The following is an 18,956-nucleotide window of genomic DNA, read 5'->3' on the forward strand; positions in this document are numbered from 1 at the left end:
CACTTGAACACGGGAAGTGGAGGTTGCAGTGAGTCGAGATTGTGCCACTGCACTCCAGCCGGGTGACAGAGCAAGACTCTGTCTCACAAAAAAAAGAAAAAGAGAAAAATCAGATAAATGAAAAATCAGGTCATTGTTTTCTAGCTGTCAGAGGATAAAATTGAATTCAGCAAACATTTTGTAACAAAAATTCCTCTTGTAGTCTAGATGAGAAAATAAATGTATAAACTGACAATTTTAAGTAAAACCATAAATTGAGGGGTACTGCTGGGTGTTTTGAGTGACTCAGTAAAAATATTAAGGAAAAAAAACCTGCTTGAAGAGAAACACTGAACAGCCAGCTGACAGAATGAGAGAACGTGTTTTCAATCTATCTATCTAACAAAGGGCTAATCCCAGAGTCTATAAAGAACTTAAACAAATTTACAAGAAAAAAGCAAACAACCCCATTAAAAAGTGGGCAGAGGACATAAACAGACACTTATGAAAAGAAGACACTGTGCAGGCAACAAACATGAAAAAAAGCTTAACATCACTGATCATTAGAGAAATGCAAATCAAAACCACAATGAGATACCATCTCACTCCAGTCAGAATGACGACTATTAAAAAGTCAAGAACAACAGATACTGGCCTGGTTACAGAGAGAAAGGAACACTTTTACACTGTTGGTGGGAGTGTAAATTAGTTCACTCATTGTGGAAGACAGTGTGGCAATTCCTCAAAGATCTAAAAGCAGAAATCCCATTTGACCCAGCAGTCCCATTACTGGGTATATACCCAAAGGAATATAAATCATTCTGTTATAAAGATACATGCACAAGTCGTTCGTTGCAGCACTACTCACAAGAGCAAAAACATGGAGTCAATTCAAATGCTCATCAATGGTAGACTGGGTAAAGAAAATGTGGTACATATACACCATGGAATACTATGCAGCCATAGAAAGGAATGAGATCATGTCCTTTGCAGGGACATGGATGGAGCTGGAAGCTGTCAGTAAACTAATGCAGGAACAGAAAACCAAACACCACATGTTCTCACATGTAGGTGGGAGCTGAATGGACACATGGAGGGGAACAACACAAACTGGGGCCTGTTTGGGGGGGTGGGGGAGGGAGAGCATCAGGAAAAATAGCTAATGCCTGCGGGGCTTAATTACCTAGGTGATGGGTTGATCTGTGCAGCAAACCACCATGGCACACATTTACCTGTGTAACAAACCTGCACATCCTGCAGATAGACCCTGGAAGTTAAAAGTGGAAGAATGCGGGGAAAAAAGAACCTGCTTGTATGGCTTATCCTGTAAGAAATGTGTGGTAAAATTTTGATGGAGGCTGTAAGTGTAAGGATGCTCAGTAGATAATGACTTAATGATCTTTTCTCTGTTAGTTTATTCATTTCTAAACCATTCTTGGCTAGTTTTAGAAAATTATATTAGTAGACAGTTACGGAGCTTAGAAGTATGAATATAAGTTCTCAAATAGCCGTTCTTTATTCTAGGGAAACTATTAAGTTTAGTCAAAAAGGAAAGTTTATCTGGGGAAGGACCAAGGAAAGAGTAAGAGTTGTTGGCCAAGTTTCAGAGTTTTGCTTTCTGCTGCCATGGGGAAGGTTGGCCAGTCTGGGAAGGAAGCATTTGCCATTCTTCCTCTTAAATGACTGCTTATCGCTTTAAAACCCTGTAATGCATTAGCCACCTTACCCAAGTGAGGGCTAGAGCCCAGAACGGATGTTATGGAATAACCCTCCCCTCCCTGCAGCAAACAAAGATCTGAGTCACCCAAGTCTCCTCCAAATAAAGGGCCTTGCAGTGCCTTCAGATTGGCTGCCATAAGAGGAAAGTTTCCTGTGTGTCTGGCAAAGGGAAACCCCATGCCCCCTCTCACATACATGAGCTTCTTCTGCTTCCAAAGGAAACAATAGCTCTACCCAGTGTTTTCCAGGTGAAAGTGCTGCTTAGAACTGAATGTCTTATGACTGGCTGTTCCTGAGCAGCTATTCATAGGAGAAAATGGATTGATTTCCATGGGGGAATAGTTAAGGTAATGAGGTAAATAATTACCTCCTCACAGGGGCTTTTACCAGCCAGAACTTGCAACCACAACCCCACCCCCTTTCCTGTTGTGCCTTCCATTAGGCGGTTTGCATGGCAACTGCACGGGAAGGGCGAGTGCTTAGGAGGGGCTGTGCTGCGCTCACCCCTGTGGGATAGGAACCATTGATAACGTGTGTGTTGCTGGAGGAGAGAGAATTCAGTGCACCGGGCCTTATTAGCCTCTGCTGGAATTTTGGGCCAGTGAGCCATTTGTTACTCTACAATGAAAGGCTTTGGCTGTCTGCCATTTGAATTTTTTTTCAATCCTTTTTGTGGTATCAGTCTGTATAGAATTTTTACTTTCCATTCCTCAGGCACATAGAACCAATTAAAGACTAAATCTAAATCAAATGGACAGGCACTTAAATTATGAACATAAAAGTATTTCTAAAACCTTCCAGTATGCTTATAGTTGAAAAACAGAAGAATGTTGGTGACTACCCCTTTTTTTTTAGCAATGAGCCATGTAGTTAAAAAAAAAAAAAAATCGGCCGGGCGCGGTGGCTCAAGCCTGTAATCCCAGCACTTTGGGAGGCCGAGGCGGGTGGATCACGAGGTCAAGAGATCGAGACCATCCTGGTCAACATGGTGAAACCCCGTCTCTACCAAAAATACAAAAAATGAGCTGGGCATGGTAGTGCGTGCCTGTAATCCCAGCTACTCAGGAGGCTGAGGCAGGAGAATTGCCTGAACCCAGGAGGCGGAGGTTGCGGTGAGCCGAGATCGCGCCATTGCACTCCAGCCTGGGTAACAAGAGCGAAACTCCCTCTCATAAAAAAAAAAAAAAAAAAAAAAAATCTCATTTTTCCTCTCTTCATTTCCCTTATTTTAAAAAAAAAAAAAAAAAAAAAAAAAGCTGGTAGGCCTCAAACTAATATACCCCTGTTCTTCTGGAAACCACTAAAAAAGTTGTTTATTGTTGTAATGATGACTCAGAGAAACCTGGGCAGCAGTGCCAGTTCAGATCATAATGGGCTTCTGTCTCTGAGTCCTGCAGTTGACTTGCCTTCACTTCTAATCTGTGTGTTGTCATTCATAACAAACGCGCATTTTAAAATATTTTACTTAATTTCTAGTTTGCCACAAGTCTTGACATGTTTTCCTCTCTGGATTTTTGTGTCTCAGTGGTGCGGAAACTGAGTTTCCTCTCTCCTGGCGTGTAGGTAAATGGCTGTCTGCTTGACCCTGTGCCTCCTGTCCTGGTACGGAAGGGATGCCAGTCACTGCCCAGCAACATGATGGAGACCTCCATTGACGAAGGGCTGGAGACAGAAGGAGAGGCCGAGGAAGACCCCACTCATGCCTTCGAGGCATTTCAGTCCACGCGCAGTGGGCAGAGACGGCATACTCTGTCAGAAGTGACCAATCAACTGGTCGTGATGCCTGGGGCAGGTACAGTAGAGAGGCAACACCAGGTTGAGTCTTCATGGCGTCATCTCATACTCCAATCACCAACAAGTGGTCATGATGCCAGCCAACTCCTAGAATTGAGTCGATAGTTTATTCCTTTATGGAGCAGATTCAGCAGGCGTAGCAGGCCCAGTCTGGCAGCAGCTATCAAAGGTGATTGAAATATCCGAGTTGGTTCCCGTAGCCCCCAGGACTCATCTGGGTGCTGTATGATTCATCAGGGACTCTGCTCTTTTGGAGTGGCAGAGATCTTACAGATGCCACTTCTGGAGTATTTTCCCCACTAAACTTGAAGATGACTGAGTTGGCCAGTTAAAAAGGCTCTGGAAAGATGTTTTGATTAGAGATTAAGGACATGGTAATTGTCAAGACTCAAGCTGGTTATGCTTTGTACCCTGTGTTCCAAGAAGATACTATTGCTGTTGGTTTTATCTGTTCTGTTTTCTCTTAAAGGGAAAATTTTCTCCATGAACGACAGCCCCTCCCTTGACAGTGTGGACTCTGAGTATGATATGGGATCTGTTCAGACGGACCTGAACTTCCCGGAGGATAACCCTTCCCTTAAGGACATCATGTTAGCCAATCAGTCCTCACCCCGCATGACATCTCCCTTCATAAGCCTGAGACCTACCAACCCAGCCATGCAGGCTCTGAGCTCCCAGAAACGAGAGGTCCACAACAGGTCTCCAGTGAGCTTCAGAGAGGGCCGCAGAGCATCAGATACCTCCCTCACCCAAGGTGAGCACTTCCTCCTCTGCGTTTTGAAACTTGTGTCGTAGGAGGAGGGTTTCTTGCCTTGTTGGTGTGATCACCTAAGATCACTGAAAGGCCTTGTATTTTATTTAAACTGTTTGATCTTTGTACTTTCTTTCAGGAATTGTAGCATTTAGACAACATCTTCAGAATCTGGCTAGAACCAAAGGAATTCTAGAGTTGAACAAAGTGCAGCTGCTGTATGAACAAATAGGACCAGAGGCAGACCCTAACCTGGCACCAGCAGCTCCTCAGCTCCAGGACCTTGCTAGCAGCTGCCCTCAGGTGGGTACCTTGGGCCCTTTCCTTGATGGCTCTGTGAGGATGAGGTGTGAGTTTGTCCTGAAGATGGTCACTTTCAATTAGAGGATTTCCTCCAGTCCTGGAGCAAACAGGTTCTTTTGGGAAACCCACAGCTCCTTTGGTCAGTGGACAGGTTCAACCTATCCTTGCCGCTCCCAAGTGTTTGATACCACATGGAGGCCTGGAAACTCTCAAGCTGTTTTTGGCTCACAGGGCAGAGTATAGATGAGTGACCTCTTACAGTCGCCCTTGAACTCCCCTGTCCCCGCCACACATGCACAAATGAAGAATAATGAACTGCACTCAAATGAGAAGCTTCTCACCACTACTTTTGCTGTGGTATTACTTTAGTAAATATTACAAGTGGATTATTCAGACTAAAAATACAATACTGCTACTTATCTGGTTTTATTTTGAGCCTATTTTCAGTGCATCCAAGAGGATTATAGTTCAAGGCCCACATGAAGGCAATGGCCTCCTGGCGACACCAAGAGCCTTTGCTCTAGTACTGACTAGGTAATTGTTAACTAGAGGTAATACATGCATGAATGTTCTGCAGAGTAACAAGCCCTTAGCCTGCTGGCTCTGTAAAAGCTTTGAGTATTATGTCTTAGGGAGTTGGGATTCCTCTTGGACATTTGCAAAGGTGCTTCAGCTAAGAACTGAGACATTTTTCCCCATGGGGAATTGAAAACTGTTTCCACCCCCTTGCTCCTCAGGAGGAAGTTTCTCAGCAGCAGGAAAGCGTCTCCACTCTCCCTGCCAGCGTACATCCTCAGCTGTCCCCACGGCAGAGCCTGGAGACCCAGTTCCTGCAGCACAGACTCCAGGTGGGGTCCTTCTTCTTGCAAGTCCACCTCACTCTGCTTATCCAGAATCTGTCCTTCAGCAAAACAGAAACCTGTTTTGCCTGGCATTTATTTAGGGTAGCTGCTTGATTCCTTATAGGCAAGTAGGTTTGACTCTGTACTTGTAGTTTCTGGAAACATGCAGATTCAGCCTTATGCTCTGTGTTGGTAGTGGAAAAGGCAGAAAGGCTTTGTCCTCAGGCCCCATGAAGGGATATGCCACTGACAGGTAGGAACGGGAGACCTGGCTTCTTTGTCTCTAATTATATTCCCCTTAATGAGTAATAAATAAAATGAAAATCTTAAGTCTGCAAAATTTCTGCATGGGTTTTCTATGTTGGTGCATAAAAATCTTAAAAAGTGATAAAGCGGCCGGGCGCGGTGGCTCAAGCCTGTAATCCCAGCACTTTGGGAGGCCGAGGCGGGTGGATCACAAGGTCGAGAGATCGAGACCAACCTGGTCAACATGGTGAAACCCCGTCTCTACTAAAAATACAAAAAATTAGCTGGGCATGGTGGCGCGTGCCTATAATCCCAGCTACTCAGGAGGCTGAGGCAGGAGAATTGCCTGAACCCAGGAGGCGGAGGTTGCGGTGAGCCGAGATCGTGCCATTGCACTCCAGCCTGGGTAACAAGAGCGAAACTCCGTCTAAAAAAAAAAAAAAAAAAAAAAAAAGTGATAAAGCATAGATCTTGTAAAGAATGAATCATTCATTCAGTGGGTACTGAGGCTTTCGAGATCTAACTCCACCTTCCTCATTGCTTTTTAATGTCCATGAGCCTCATAGTCCTAGTGGACTTTTGGAAATAGAGTGGATAGTGAAGTAGGTGAGATCTGAGATGGCCCAGGCCTGCTGGCCCAATGCTCTTTCAGGGTCTTGGAGCAAATGTCAGTCCCTTCCCCCATGTGGATTTTGCAGAATACAGTTGGATTCATCCTGCAGGCAGAAGCACATCTGATGACAGCATCCTAGGTGACAGCACATGTCACACGTGTTGTTTTTCTGCTCTTCCAGAAGCCCGGCCTTCTGTCAAAGGCGCAGAACACCTGTCAGCTTTATTGCAAAGAACCACCACGGAGCCTTGAGCAGCAGCTGCAGGAACACAGGTGAGAAGGGGGCTTTGGCCAAAGAATTTGCTTCCTTTTCTGGAAGCCTTGAGAATGCTGAACATGTTGTCCTTTCCCTCTCACATTCGCCACTACTAAGAAAATAGGTTTTCCGCATCTGCCACGAGCATGATTACTCAGAGGATATCTCAGCATCCAAGGAGGACGGCCCGTCAGGCAGTGGCAGCCCTATGGTGTATTTTGTTTTCCTTTTCTTCTGGCATTTCCTCTTTGGGGTATGACTAGCCCCAAGCTTTCACAATCAGTGGCCCAGAGCCACGGAGGTGGGGTAGGTGGCAGAGGAGCCTTCTGTCCTCCTTACTGTCATGTGTGCCATGGGCCTCGCTAGTAGGAGGAGCTTGGCCAAGGTAGAGCTACCCTAATCAGTCCATCAACTGCAGACACTGTATGATTCTCTCCCCTTCCAGCCTCTCCAGAAGGGAAATCACCCTCTCATTGTATAAAGAGAAAAATTTGGAGTTGGAGAAAATGCATTTCTGCTCACATTAGCACGGGAAGGAGCATCAGAACTGGGGGACAGAAAATGAGATTAGGTTTAAGGAAACTCAACACAATGGGTTCCCATTCCCAGTTGTTTTTGCTGACATGAGAAAAAGACACCTAAGTAGAGGACTGAAGCTAGTGACTGGTATTGCATTTGCATTAAAATTGCCATCACTTGGCCGGGCGCGGTGGCTCAAGCCTGTAATCCCAGCACTTTGGGAGGCCGAGGTGGGTGGATCACGAGGTCGAGAGATCGAGACCAACCTGGTCAACATGGTGAAACCCCGTCTCTACTAAAAATACAAAAAATTAGCTGGGCATGGTGGCACGTGCCTGTAATCCCAGCTTCAGGAGGCTGAGGCAGGAGAATTGCCTGAACCCAGGAGGCGGAGGTTGCGGTGAGCCAAGATCGCGCCATTGCACTCCAGCCTGGGTAACGAGCGAAACTCCGTCTCAAAAAAAAAAAAAAAGAAAGAAAAAAAAGAAATTGCCATCACTTGAGAAGACTTAAAATTCTTTCCTTTGATATTACCAATTTAGGCTCCAGCAGAAGCGACTCTTTCTCCAGAAGCAGTCTCAACTGCAGGCATATTTTAATCAGATGCAGATAGCAGAGAGCTCCTACCCACAGCCAAGTCAGCAGCTGCCCCTTCCCCGCCAGGAGACTCCACCGCCTTCTCAGCAGGCCCCACCATTCAGCCTGAGCCCGGTCCTGGAGCCTTCCTCTGAGCAGATGCAATACAGCCCTTTCCTCAGCCAGTACCAGGAGATGCAACTTCAGCCTCTGCCCTCCACTTCAGGTCCCCGGGCTGCTCCTCCGCTGCCCACACAGCTACAGCAGCAGCAGCCACCACCGCCACCACCACCGCCACCACCACGACAGCCAGGAGCCGCCCCAGCCCCCTTACAGTTCTCCTATCAGACTTGCGAGCTGCCAAGCGCTGCTTCCCCTGCGCCAGACTATCCCGCTCCCTGTCAGTATCCTGTGGATGGAGCCCAGCAGAGCGACCTCACGGGGCCAGACTGTCCCAGAAGCCCAGGACTGCAAGAGGCCCCCTCCAGCTACAACCCACTAGCCCTCTCTGAGATACCTGGACTCTTTGATTGTGAAATGCTAGATGCTGTGGATCCACAACACAACGGGTATGTCCTGGTGAATTAGTCTCAGCACAGGAAGTGAGGTGGGTCAGGTGACGGAAGAGTGTATGTTTCTATTTTTATTCCAGCCTTTTCAATTTAAAGCTTATTTTCTTGCCCTCTCCCTAACGGGAGAAATCAAGTCACCCAATGGAATCAGAGGGCCTGGCTGGGGTGGATGTTGCTTCCTCCTGGTTCTGCCCCACCACAAAGTTTTCTGTGGCAAGTGCTGGAACATAGTTGTAGGCTGAGGTTCATGCCCTAATGTCAAGTGGAGCAAGCTCTCAAGGGAGGCACTGTTCCTAAGAAGACATTCAGACCCAGGTTTTATGCCGGATCACATCAGTTTATCATCAAGGGCAACCTTGGTGAAAGCAGAAAAGGTGTGTGCTATGGCATATATATGGGGGAAAAATGGCAATATATTTTTCACTGAAGGTGAGCAACAACATACTACTATAAGGCAAATCAAGAAGACATCAGGAGATCGGGTGCACAAGGAATCAAGGAAAGCTGTGCTTCGTCATTGAATCCCGAGTTCTTACCTGCTGATGCAAGTTCTCACCCAAGGCCATCACAAACCAGTGGATCGGAGCCACTAAATAACAGCTGGTACCCGAGACCACCTTCATGTCCATTCAGGAGCAGGTGACACACCTCTAAAGAAGGTGCCCTGGGTTGCCGAGTATCAGAATATACTCAGGACTCCAAAGGTGTCACCCGTGGAACTGACAGGAAACCCACCACAGTGGAGGCAGGGGGCAAGAAACTCAAGAAAGCATCAAGAGCACCAGCCCTGGGCCAGGGAAGACGGGCTCTTCCTGCAGTCTCTCTTGGACACTGCTGGCTTGGGGGCAGTCGGTCTCCAGGATACCTGTTGTCTCTTTTCCGATGTAGTAACTACTTTGACCTTACACTATATGTTGCTAGTAGTTTATTAAGCTTTGTGTATTTGGACAGTTTCATATAGGGCTTCGAGATTTTAAGGACACGAAAAATGAACTTTTACGTCCCATGTGAAGTGGTAGTGCTGTGCCTTTCCCCCAGATCATGCTTTAATTCTTTCTTTTCTGTAGAAACCAACAGTTTTCCATTTATGTCAATGCTAAATCCAAAGTCACTTCAGAGTTTGTTTTCCACCATGTGGGAATCAGCATTCTTAATTTCCTTAAAGTTTTGACTTGTAATGAAATGTTCAAGTATTACAGCAATATTCAAAGAACCACAGATGTGTTAACCATTTAAGCAGATCATCTGCCAAACTCGTTATATTACTAATAAAACTTAACCAGTGCTTACAATTCAGTCATCAAAGTAAGTGAAAAATAGACGCTACAGCTAGCTATCCCTAGAAGTGATGAGTAATTTGTCATTTGGCCAGTTAACATCCAGGTGTTACAAATTCAGTGTTAATTCTAAAAATGATGGTTTCTGCCCTTCAGAATGGCTCGTTCCATCAGCAGCTGAATGTGTTAAGCACAAAGCATCTTCTTTAAAGCACATAGAGAGACTAACTGATGCTGCATCTAGAAAACACCTTTAAGTTGCCTTTCCTCTTTGTAGTTAGTGTCTAGGCAGGTGAGGAAGCATGGAAAGCCTAAGGGCAGGCGTCCCCAAACTATGGCCTGCGGGCCGCATGCGGCCCCCTGAGGCCATTTATCCACCCCCCCCACCCCCCGCACTTCAGGAAGGGGCACCTCTTTCATTGGTGGTCAGTGAGAGGAGCACAGTATGTGGCGGCCCTCCAACGGTCTGAGGGACAGTGAACTGGCCCCCTGTGTAAAAAGTTTGGGGACGCCTGCCTAAGGGGTTCCATTCTGGCCATGCGAGCCCAGCCCCTAACAGCGTCGGTAACCAGAGCAGTCCCTGTTCTGGCCAGAGACTGCCTGGTCACCAGCCCTCACCATGGGTGCCAGGACGCTTTGCAGAGGCACTGTGCTCACGGTTGGACTCTGGGTGTCAGTGGGAAAGGGTAGTGTGGGGACCGTCATTTTTGTGATTTAATCACACACAGTGAAAATCCAGGAAGAATGAATTAAGCTCCTTCTGGGAGTTGTTTATTCCTACTCATGCTTAAGATTGATGATTTCGTGAAATAAAGAACATGATTTCATTTAAGAGATCATTTCATTAAGATCTCTAATCTGAGTCTTTGCAAAATAGCCAGTTACAAAATGGGGCTTGATTTGTTTAGACTGAAGGAAGACATTTTCCCAAGATATGCTACAGAAGTGCTGCTGCAATATTTGCGATATTAAAATGCTTTCCAGATTGAAAGTGGGGGCTGCTTATTTCAGAACTGCAGGAATGGTATAGTTATGGCTTGACATAAACTCCTGCCCCCCAACAATGCCATGAGTTGCTTAGTCCAGGAGACCTGGGAGCTAAGGCAGAATGGTTAGGCCGACAGATGAGGGACTGCAGAGAGGCTATTTGAAGGTTAAGGACCCAGAGAGAAATCAAGAGACACCCTGCAGTAGCCAGGCCCATCAGGAACCGTCAGGCATGGCAGTGGTGTGAACACCGGCCTGATGCAGAGCATGATCCCTCCTGCTGGAACCTGTGTTGTAAGCTCCTATTTGCTTATCTCATTTATTTCAAGCAGAAATCAATAAATTCCATAACCCTCTGTATTGACTGCAATGTAAGCTGCTGAGGAGACTGGTTCTGTTGGTCAGTCAGGTGTTTGCTCAGCCCTGTCTGATCACATCTGCTGCCCTGTCCCCAACTAGTGACCCATGGAAGCTTCCAAGCAGTTTTCTCTTCATCAGTACTAATACAACACTAAGAAGGCTTAGTACCACTCTTTCTGCAGGGCTCCTCTGAAGCACTGACTTGCTTTCCAGTCTGTTTCACATGAGCAGTGTGTCCACTACTGTATCATCATCATTAGCTTCGTCATCCTGTAAACCAGGCTCCTCTGAAGAGACTCTGGTGAGATGAACGTGAGGTAAAAATTTCATTCGGCAAGAAGTGCAATATGTGTGGTACTTTATTTTTTATGTTCTTTGTTTTAATCCAGGGGTATTAGTCTCTGCTCTGGGAGAAATGCACTAGCTCTGCAATTTCCAGCTGGGCAAGTGTGTCTCTAGTATTTCCATGCAACTGATATGCTGGCCCCTGTAAGGCAAATAGCACGTTAGCCCGACAGGAAGAGGGGGTCCACTTTCACATTCCCAGTGACACCAACCATCCCCAGCTGCCCCCTCGCCACTCTGCCTGCACTGCCCTCTGCCACCATGGGAACAGGAGGAGGTTGATGGTCTACACCGACCACCTCCAGAATCCATGGGCGGGAGAGCACCAGGGCCCACCAGGGAAGTGGAGCTGGGGCTCAGGAACTGTTCGTGCAGATCTGAGCAAACCCCTTCTCTTCTCCATCCACCTTTGCCTCCTAGGAAAGAAAAAGTCAGTGGCCCTTTCTCCCTCAGAAATCAAGAACTCCTAAGTGTTTAAACCTGTCCTGGAGTCAGTGAATGGGACAGGAGCCCAGGACTGAAGCCAGCCCTCACCTCTCATGCCCCTTCCTGACTCTGGCCCTGGAGTAATGAGGGGCTCTGTGCTTTGATGGGGAGCAAGGGGGAACGCCCTGTAAGAATATCAGCCTCTCTTCTGCCCCCTACCCTCTCCCGTTGATCGAAGGCCCCAGCGGAAGAGACTCCTCCTGAGACCAACTACCCCACCTCCACCCATACACCAAGTGTCATCCATCCTAAAGGCAGGGAAATGCTCACAGAATTCTGCCCATGGGTTAGACGTGGGGAGGATATTCCCAGCTCAAGAGTGATTAGGTGATCAACCAGAAACTAAGGCAAGGTGACAAGCAGCAGCCTTGCTCAGGGTCCCAGGCATGTGGGCACCAGAGCAGCGTTGAGCCACGCGGGCAGTTCAGGATGCAAGGTCAGAGTGAGTGAGCGGTGCTCCTTCTGTGGGTCCTCCAGCCTCTAGTCAAGCCCCAGGCTCGTAAATACGTTTGGATTACATTTTTAAAACCTGTACCAATAGTCACACTTAAGCTCCCGATCGGCTTAAAGAAAATTCATACTCCAGATAACTTTTTCCCATTCAACCTCCTGTAGAGACAATACACAGTGTCATTTCACAGTATTGGTCCCCATGAACAGTGGCTGACCCCGGTGCTGAGTGACTTTTGCTCCACTAGAAACCCCTAAACAGTTGCCTCTACTGCCTCCTCAGAAGCCACCCCAAGCCACTCAGTCTCTCGGTGCCTAGACATCAAAGGTGAAAAGTGGAGATCAGGGAGGGTCATAAGTTGGAGTCATTGTACAGGTAGGGATCTTTGATCATTTTGTTGCTTATGGTTTTTTGTTGTTTTTTTTTTTTTAATCGAGATGGAGTGTCATTTGGTTACCCAGGCTGGAGTGCGGTGGTGCGATCTTGACTCACTGTAACCGCCTCCTGGCTTCAAGCAATTCTCCTGCCTCAGCCTCTCGAGTAGCTGGTACTACAGGTGTGCGCCACTGCATCCAGCTAGATTATGTATTTTTAGTAGAGATGGTTTCACCATGTTGGCCAGGCTGGTCTTGAATTCCTGACCTCAGGTGATCCACCCACTTTGGCCTCCCAAAGTGTTGGGATTACAGGTATAAGCCACGATGCCCAACCTGGAGGTTTTTTAATAAACTTACCTTCAGAGCGATGTATCCTCTGCCTCTGTTTCTAAACTGGACAAAGATTTTCCTAAAGTTTCTGTCTCCCTCCTGGCGGGTTCCACAGTGTGGTCTGAAGCACCTGTGATGTCAGAGTTCTTGTCTGGTTCTTGGTGGCGGATGCACAAAGACAGTGGAGACTTTCACCTCCCAGTAGCCTCTCACGTACTTATTTTCCCATTTTTTCCCCCCAATTAAGGTAACCTGGCTGATTCTCAAGACTAAAGCTGGCTGGGGGTGGTGGCTCACGCCTATAATCTCAGCACTTTGGGAGGCCAAGGTGGGTGGATCACAAGGTCAGGAGATCAAGACCATCCTAGCCAACACAGTGAAGCCCCATCTCTACTTAAAAAAAAAATACAAAAAAAAAAGAAAGAAAGAAAAAATTAGCCAGATGTGGCAGTGCACGCCTGTAGTCCCAGCTACTCAGGAGGCTGAAGCAGGAGAATTGCTTGAACCCGGGAAGTGGAGGTTGCAGTGAGCTGAGATCGCACCACTGCACTCCAGCCTGGGGACAGAGGGAGAATCTGTCTCAAAAAAAAAAGACTGACAGCTATCCTAGGTGCACCCCTCATCTCCGGGCACGTTTCAACACATCAGCAGACTCAGGCACAGACTGGGGCACAGATAGAGAACTGGGCAGCAACACTGCCTGCAGACTCACCCAGGGAGAGCTTTGATGGGTTCTGGCAGATACTCCACCTGCCCACCCACAAGGGAGCAATAGCGTGTATTTGTACATTAGTTTTACCAAACACCTTCATAAGCAATCTCTTCTAATCTCACAACAATTCCATACAATGAGTTGGGGGAGATAATGTCCTTATTTTTCACAGCTGAAGAAACCAAAGCTCTTGGAAGTTTGTGACTTCTCTGAGGTCACAGCTGGTGAGTTGAGGAGCTGGGACAAATGCTTGGCTTGACTGGCTTCTGGGTTTGGTGCTCTGCAAGAAGCCCTCTCTTTCCCCTCTTTCCTCAGTAGCATCTGACGCTTTTCACAAGCAAACAGCTGTATAAACAAAGCCCCCATTTTGGTCAAGCACAGGGTGGAAGTGACATTGTTCCTACAACCTTATTCTCTACTCAACAGCCACTTGGCTTTGGGGGAGAGGCCGCCTTCAGGTGACAGTGCAGCTGTCCAGGTGGCCATGCACTGAACCAGGCTGAGAGAGACAAAGACCCCACAGAACCACCTGCCCGTGAGCATCCAGTTAACTGCAGAAGTTTAGACTCACCTCAAAGATGTCTACTTTTTCCGTTACAATATAGCAGTTTGCTACAGAACACGCCCCTCCTCGATTGCCAAGGAGCCCCATTGCATGGCATCGGGCCACCACTGCCGGCCAGCAGATTCCACCCCAGGAACAGTCATGAACTCCGCCTTTGTCTCAAGGAGGGGTGAAACATTTCCTTACAGTCAAGCCCCATCAAACAGAAGTGCTTATTAGATACTTTTAGGATTAAAAAAGTAATAACAGACTTTGACTTAATACTGTCCTTTCAGAGGCAAAGGGAGTGAGTAGGGTAAGCTTTAAAAATAGAAGTTCAAAACAACATCCTGGAAACATATGACCCCAGACGGAATAATGTCGCATTCCCCTGTGCAGATAACTGGGCTGCTGCTGGCTCTCTGGTGCCTGTCTGCTGAAGATTTGCTCAGTCAAGGAAATTCAAGTGGTGAGACCTCTCCACCACGGGTGGTAAAAGAAACCTGCCTTCTCCAAAATCTCTGAAGGGGAAAGAAGCAGAGAGAAAGGGGACTGCAGTTTGAGAAATAAAAGGGATACAGAGATATTTGCACTTTGTAGAAAGGGCAAGATTATTTGCGTTTATCTGAAGGGAGGATGTTTGGTCTTAAAGAGTTACTTTTGATAAAGTTAATCTAATTGTAGTTATTTTTTGTGTGCTTTTTTTTTTAATTACTAAGAAAAAAATTGGTGAGTTCAATAGCTTTGGTATTTTGAGTGCAAATCATAATAGCTCCAATGTGACAACAAATCAAAAGTGTAACCTGTTCAATGTTAGAAAATTACCTAAAATGCAGTGTAATAAATAATCTTTGTACCAAATGGTAATTTAAATGGGGTATTCTGCAAGGAAAATGTACTGTTTTTATGTTTCCAACCCTCTTGAATTAAAATAAAAACAACTTGTTTTCTAAGAGCCTGGGTGATGTGAATGTCAGGCTAACAAGATAGGGCTTCCGCCTCATCGGGCCTTGGGTGGAATTTTTAGAGTATGGAAAGGGGCTGTGTTCTCTGAGCTCTGGTGCTCATTTCAGGCTGCAGAAAAGGACAGTGGATAATATGTTCTCATTGACGTCAGCAGGGTAAATAATACCTTGCTCCGAATCGCCTGAGTACACGTTAGCCGCTGCAGATCGCTGACGGAAGCACTGCTAACCGCAGCCTGCACAAGGACAGGGCCCCGCTGGGCACTGCTTAATTACTGCTCCTTGATTCTCAGAGTCCCAAGGCAAAGCCCATTGGCCCAGGTAGTCTGGGCAAGGGCCTCGTGCTGCAGTAGGAGGAAGGGCGGCAGATGCACAGGGCTCTCTCGTGGGGCTCTCCAAGGACAGGCAGCTGCAGAGCAGGGGATGGAACTGGGAGGGGGGTACTGCGAGCTGCCAGGCAAAAGACTCTGCTACTTAGTCAGGATGTCACATCTTCTCTGAGGTCTGCCAAAGGCCTCGACACCACACGCACAAGCGCACGCGCGCGCACACACACAATGCACTCCCTCACAGGCACAAGCACCCTTTTTGAGGCCCAGCTCCGTGCCCTCAGGGTGCGGGAGACACCATAAGCCATGCTGCTCTCCTGCGTCCTGGACCTGTTTCAGTGCCAGGCCCAGCGTGAAAGGCCACTGTTACATCCAGCTTGCTGGCAGCAGGGTCTTGACTGAAATTTGGTTTCGCTAACACCATTTCAACTGAGCCCATGCCATAGAACTAAGACAGTGCCCACCCTGTGGGGTGGCGGTGGGAGGGTGCAGTCGGCAGGGCCCACACTGCCAGAGGCTGGCAGGAATGGAGCCTCACTGACTTCCACTACTGCCAGGCTCCACTGACAGTCGCTCAGTCCTGCCTTAAACTGGCGGTTACCCCTCGGCTACCCAAAATTTCAGTATTGCTGAGTTTCATTTCTTAAGGAAAGCACTAAATTTCCATAACGATGTTTTGCAGACTTTTTCCTTTCCCACCAAATTTCTCCATTCTCATTCTGTGTTGCCAAAAACAACTCCAGTGCCCCAGGACGCAGGCAAAATAACAGACCAGCGGCCAGCCAGGCCCCAAACCCGCACTCCCCAGGACACCCTTCAGTTCTGCGGCCTTTGTGAGTCGAAGGCTCCACCAAGGTGGGGAAGGAGAGCCGCAGGGAGGCCTCTACCCTGTGGAAGGAACCGTCCGGCAGAGCCTGCACTTCCCAAATCCTTCATCACGATGCAGGACAGGTTGGAACAGGGCCTGAGGTTCTGTTCTTGACGAGGAGCTGCTTTCTGCCCCACTAGATCTTAAATCAAGGGTTTGCAGAGCCCCTTGGCACACTGAGAAAAGCAAGCTATGAACTCTTCCCAAAGAGTATGTACATAGACCCAGAACTTGGGACATAGAATTTCAGGACAGAGGTTGGTTCCTGGGCCCCATGAAGCCCCCACTCCCTGCCATGGACCAAAGTTAGGAACCTCTGGGAGGCAGAGGCAGGCGGATCACCTGAGGTCAAAAGTTTAAGACCAGCCTGGCCAATATGGTGAAACCTCATCTCAACTAAAAAATAAAAAATTAGCCGGGCATGGTGGCAGGTATCTGTAATCCCATCTACTTGGGAGGAATCACTTGAAGGAAGGCAGAGGTTGCAGTGAGCAGAGATGATGCCATTGCACTCCAGCCTGGGCCATAGTCTCAAAAAAAAAAAAAAAAGCTCACAGGGACCCTCCTTGCTGAAGGGGTTTAATCTGTCCCTGGGTGGATCCAGATGACAAGGAGCCTCCTGCCCTGCCTGCAGCCTGTTGGCACCATGGGAGGAAGTTCTGGTCTTTATGCACTAAATCCTGGATTCCTGGATGCTATGTGGCTACAAAAGAAATGTCACCTGCACAGAACGTGGCTGCTCTGCTCTGCGGGCTGAGAGCATGGCTCTGCTGTTCTCATTTCAGCCCCACCAGTGACTTCAAAAGCTGAGCAGCAGCCCTTAAGCAATGGGTTATTGCACAGGAATCATCCTGGACAACGTCCCTTAGGAGGCAGATGTGGGTCCTGACTGAAGCGAAGGGCCTGGGCCCTCCCTCAGATAGGCATCATTGGCACACCTGCTTCCCCCCAGGTATGAAGCTGTGCCCACAAATAACTCAGGCCGAATCCAAGGTCAGGCAGGACAGGCAGCTTGCCGGGCACCTCTGCCACTGGTCTTTCCAGCAAGACTTCCTGCTGCTGCCTCCCTTTGTATGTGTTTCTGGGGGGATTTCCTAGGGCAGACTGACTCAGAGCTGCTCTGAAATTGGCAAAGAGAGAGTCCAAGCCCAAGGAAAGCATGAGCTGGGCCACCGAGCCAGCACAGGGTCTGGGAGGGAGGAGAGAGAAGGGAGGGAGCGCAGCATGGGAAGCAGACTTCCCCTGGAGCTGAGCCCCCAAAAGCTGGACAAGCAGAAAGGCAATAGGGATTGAGCCTCTCAAAAGCAGAACTGAGTCACTCTCAGGTTGGCTGGGAGAGCTCTGGCTCCAGCTCCCTCCTCATTCCCCAAAAGTGAGATGCCCAAAGTAGGCTGACTGACAACTTGGACCCTGAGGAGTCCATTCATTGTCACCCAAGGGTCACCCACATAGTTGGGGGTGGGACACAATGGAATGGAGGAAAAGCCACCAAGGCCTCTCCTCCAAGCATGCCACACACAGCGCCCGGAGTCCACAGTCTTGCCTGTCTCTTCCATCTGGGACCCACCAGAACTGCCTTCCAGTCACTACACAGCCAGAATGCTTACCAGCACCCCTGTGCCAGCAAAGTGAGAGCCGAAGGGCAAGCAGGCAGTGGGAGGGAACCAGGGATGAGAGGGCCAGGCAGAGGGCTGGGCACGGAGCAAGCCTGGGAGAGGAGGACCCAGCTCCCATCCAGCCCAGGAGCTGCCACCTGGCCACCCTCCAGCCAGGGACAGTCCGGGAGGCAGCACAGAACTTCTGGCAAGAGGCCTCAGCCCCTGGCGCCCTCTCAGCCCTGCCACTAACCCTGCTCAATCATTGTAAAGGCTGGTATCTCCAGCGGTAACTTGGAGCACAGGCTGGCTGGCCTCACCCTGGGTTTAATTCAAGGGGCAAATAAATGCAGCCTGGCATGGCACTGCCTGGAAGACCCCCACCCCCTGGAGAGCTGTCACAGAGTCCCACTTGGCCTGTCTTGCTTTAACGCTTGACTGCCGCATCACCAGATACAGAAAACGGCTGCTTCTTGCCTATGAGCTCTGTCTTCACAGACATAAAGGTGGTTGTGCTGTTCTGAGCATGTGCTCCAGGCTAAGAACCAGGAACTCTGCCCCAGGAGTTCTGAATTTCCGGAAATGAGTTATAGGCAGCATCAGCCACAGGTACCACAAACATAAGAACATGCCTGAGAATGTATGTCACAGTAGGAAGACTTTTTTATCCCCAACTTTTAGGTCAAGCTCCTGGGTGGAAAGGAGTTGGAAGGCCTGGGGGAGTCCTTTTGTGCAAACAGCTCAGTCTTCAAGCGCCACAGGGAAGAAGGTGCCAAGAGCAGGTCAGAGCTGAAGGACCCTGCTACAGCGGGTCCAGTCACCAGCCTATGTCTGACTTCCTGATGGACTTCGTGGTCCAATTCCCTTAGCTGGAGACCACCAGGAATGGGATCGAGCATCCCTGGGCTTTGATTTTTGTCATCAGTCCTCAGTTCGACTGGACTCACACCTCCTGTAGTCTTTCTGGGTTCAAGGGAACTAATGCTCTGGCCGAGAGGTTGGGCCCTTAAGAAGCTCCTCCCCTTCAGGAACCTCCCAGCGGAGCTCCTCAGAGCTGCCCTTGAGATCCCCAGGACAGCAAGTAGGCCCTGCCAGCCTAATCTCTTGGAGTGACAGGGACACGTAGCCCTCCCCCAATGCTAGAGGCTGGCTCTAGGACA

The 18,956-nt window shown here is 48.4% G+C and overlaps 2 protein-coding genes across 2 annotated transcripts in view; one reads left to right on the plus strand and one right to left on the minus strand.

Annotated features, from left to right (window-relative positions):
- Window positions 1-9,517, plus strand: part of SIK2 (salt inducible kinase 2) — a 120,829-nt gene extending 111,312 nt beyond the window's left edge. The window contains exons 10-15 of the mRNA XM_010334583.3: window positions 3,262-3,490; window positions 3,962-4,246; window positions 4,383-4,546; window positions 5,284-5,394; window positions 6,429-6,520; window positions 7,565-9,517. Coding sequence (XP_010332885.1) covers window positions 3,262-3,490; window positions 3,962-4,246; window positions 4,383-4,546; window positions 5,284-5,394; window positions 6,429-6,520; window positions 7,565-8,186 — 1,503 coding nt within the window. The 3' untranslated portion in view covers window positions 8,187-9,517. The remainder of the gene's footprint in view (window positions 1-3,261; window positions 3,491-3,961; window positions 4,247-4,382; window positions 4,547-5,283; window positions 5,395-6,428; window positions 6,521-7,564) is intronic.
- A 2-nt stretch (window positions 9,518-9,519) lies between these two features.
- The window catches only part of PPP2R1B (protein phosphatase 2 scaffold subunit Abeta), a 45,608-nt gene continuing 36,171 nt past the window's right edge, over window positions 9,520-18,956 (minus strand). The window contains exons 16-18 of the mRNA XM_074400570.1: window positions 18,000-18,029; window positions 13,290-13,339; window positions 9,520-11,281 (exon numbers count right to left, since the gene is read on the minus strand). Coding sequence (XP_074256671.1) covers window positions 11,189-11,281; window positions 13,290-13,339; window positions 18,000-18,029 — 173 coding nt within the window. The 3' untranslated portion in view covers window positions 9,520-11,188. The remainder of the gene's footprint in view (window positions 11,282-13,289; window positions 13,340-17,999; window positions 18,030-18,956) is intronic.

The sequence above is a fragment of the Saimiri boliviensis genome, chromosome 6 (genome assembly GCF_048565385.1).
Source record: "Saimiri boliviensis isolate mSaiBol1 chromosome 6, mSaiBol1.pri, whole genome shotgun sequence".
NCBI classification, from domain to species: domain Eukaryota; kingdom Metazoa; phylum Chordata; class Mammalia; order Primates; family Cebidae; genus Saimiri; species Saimiri boliviensis.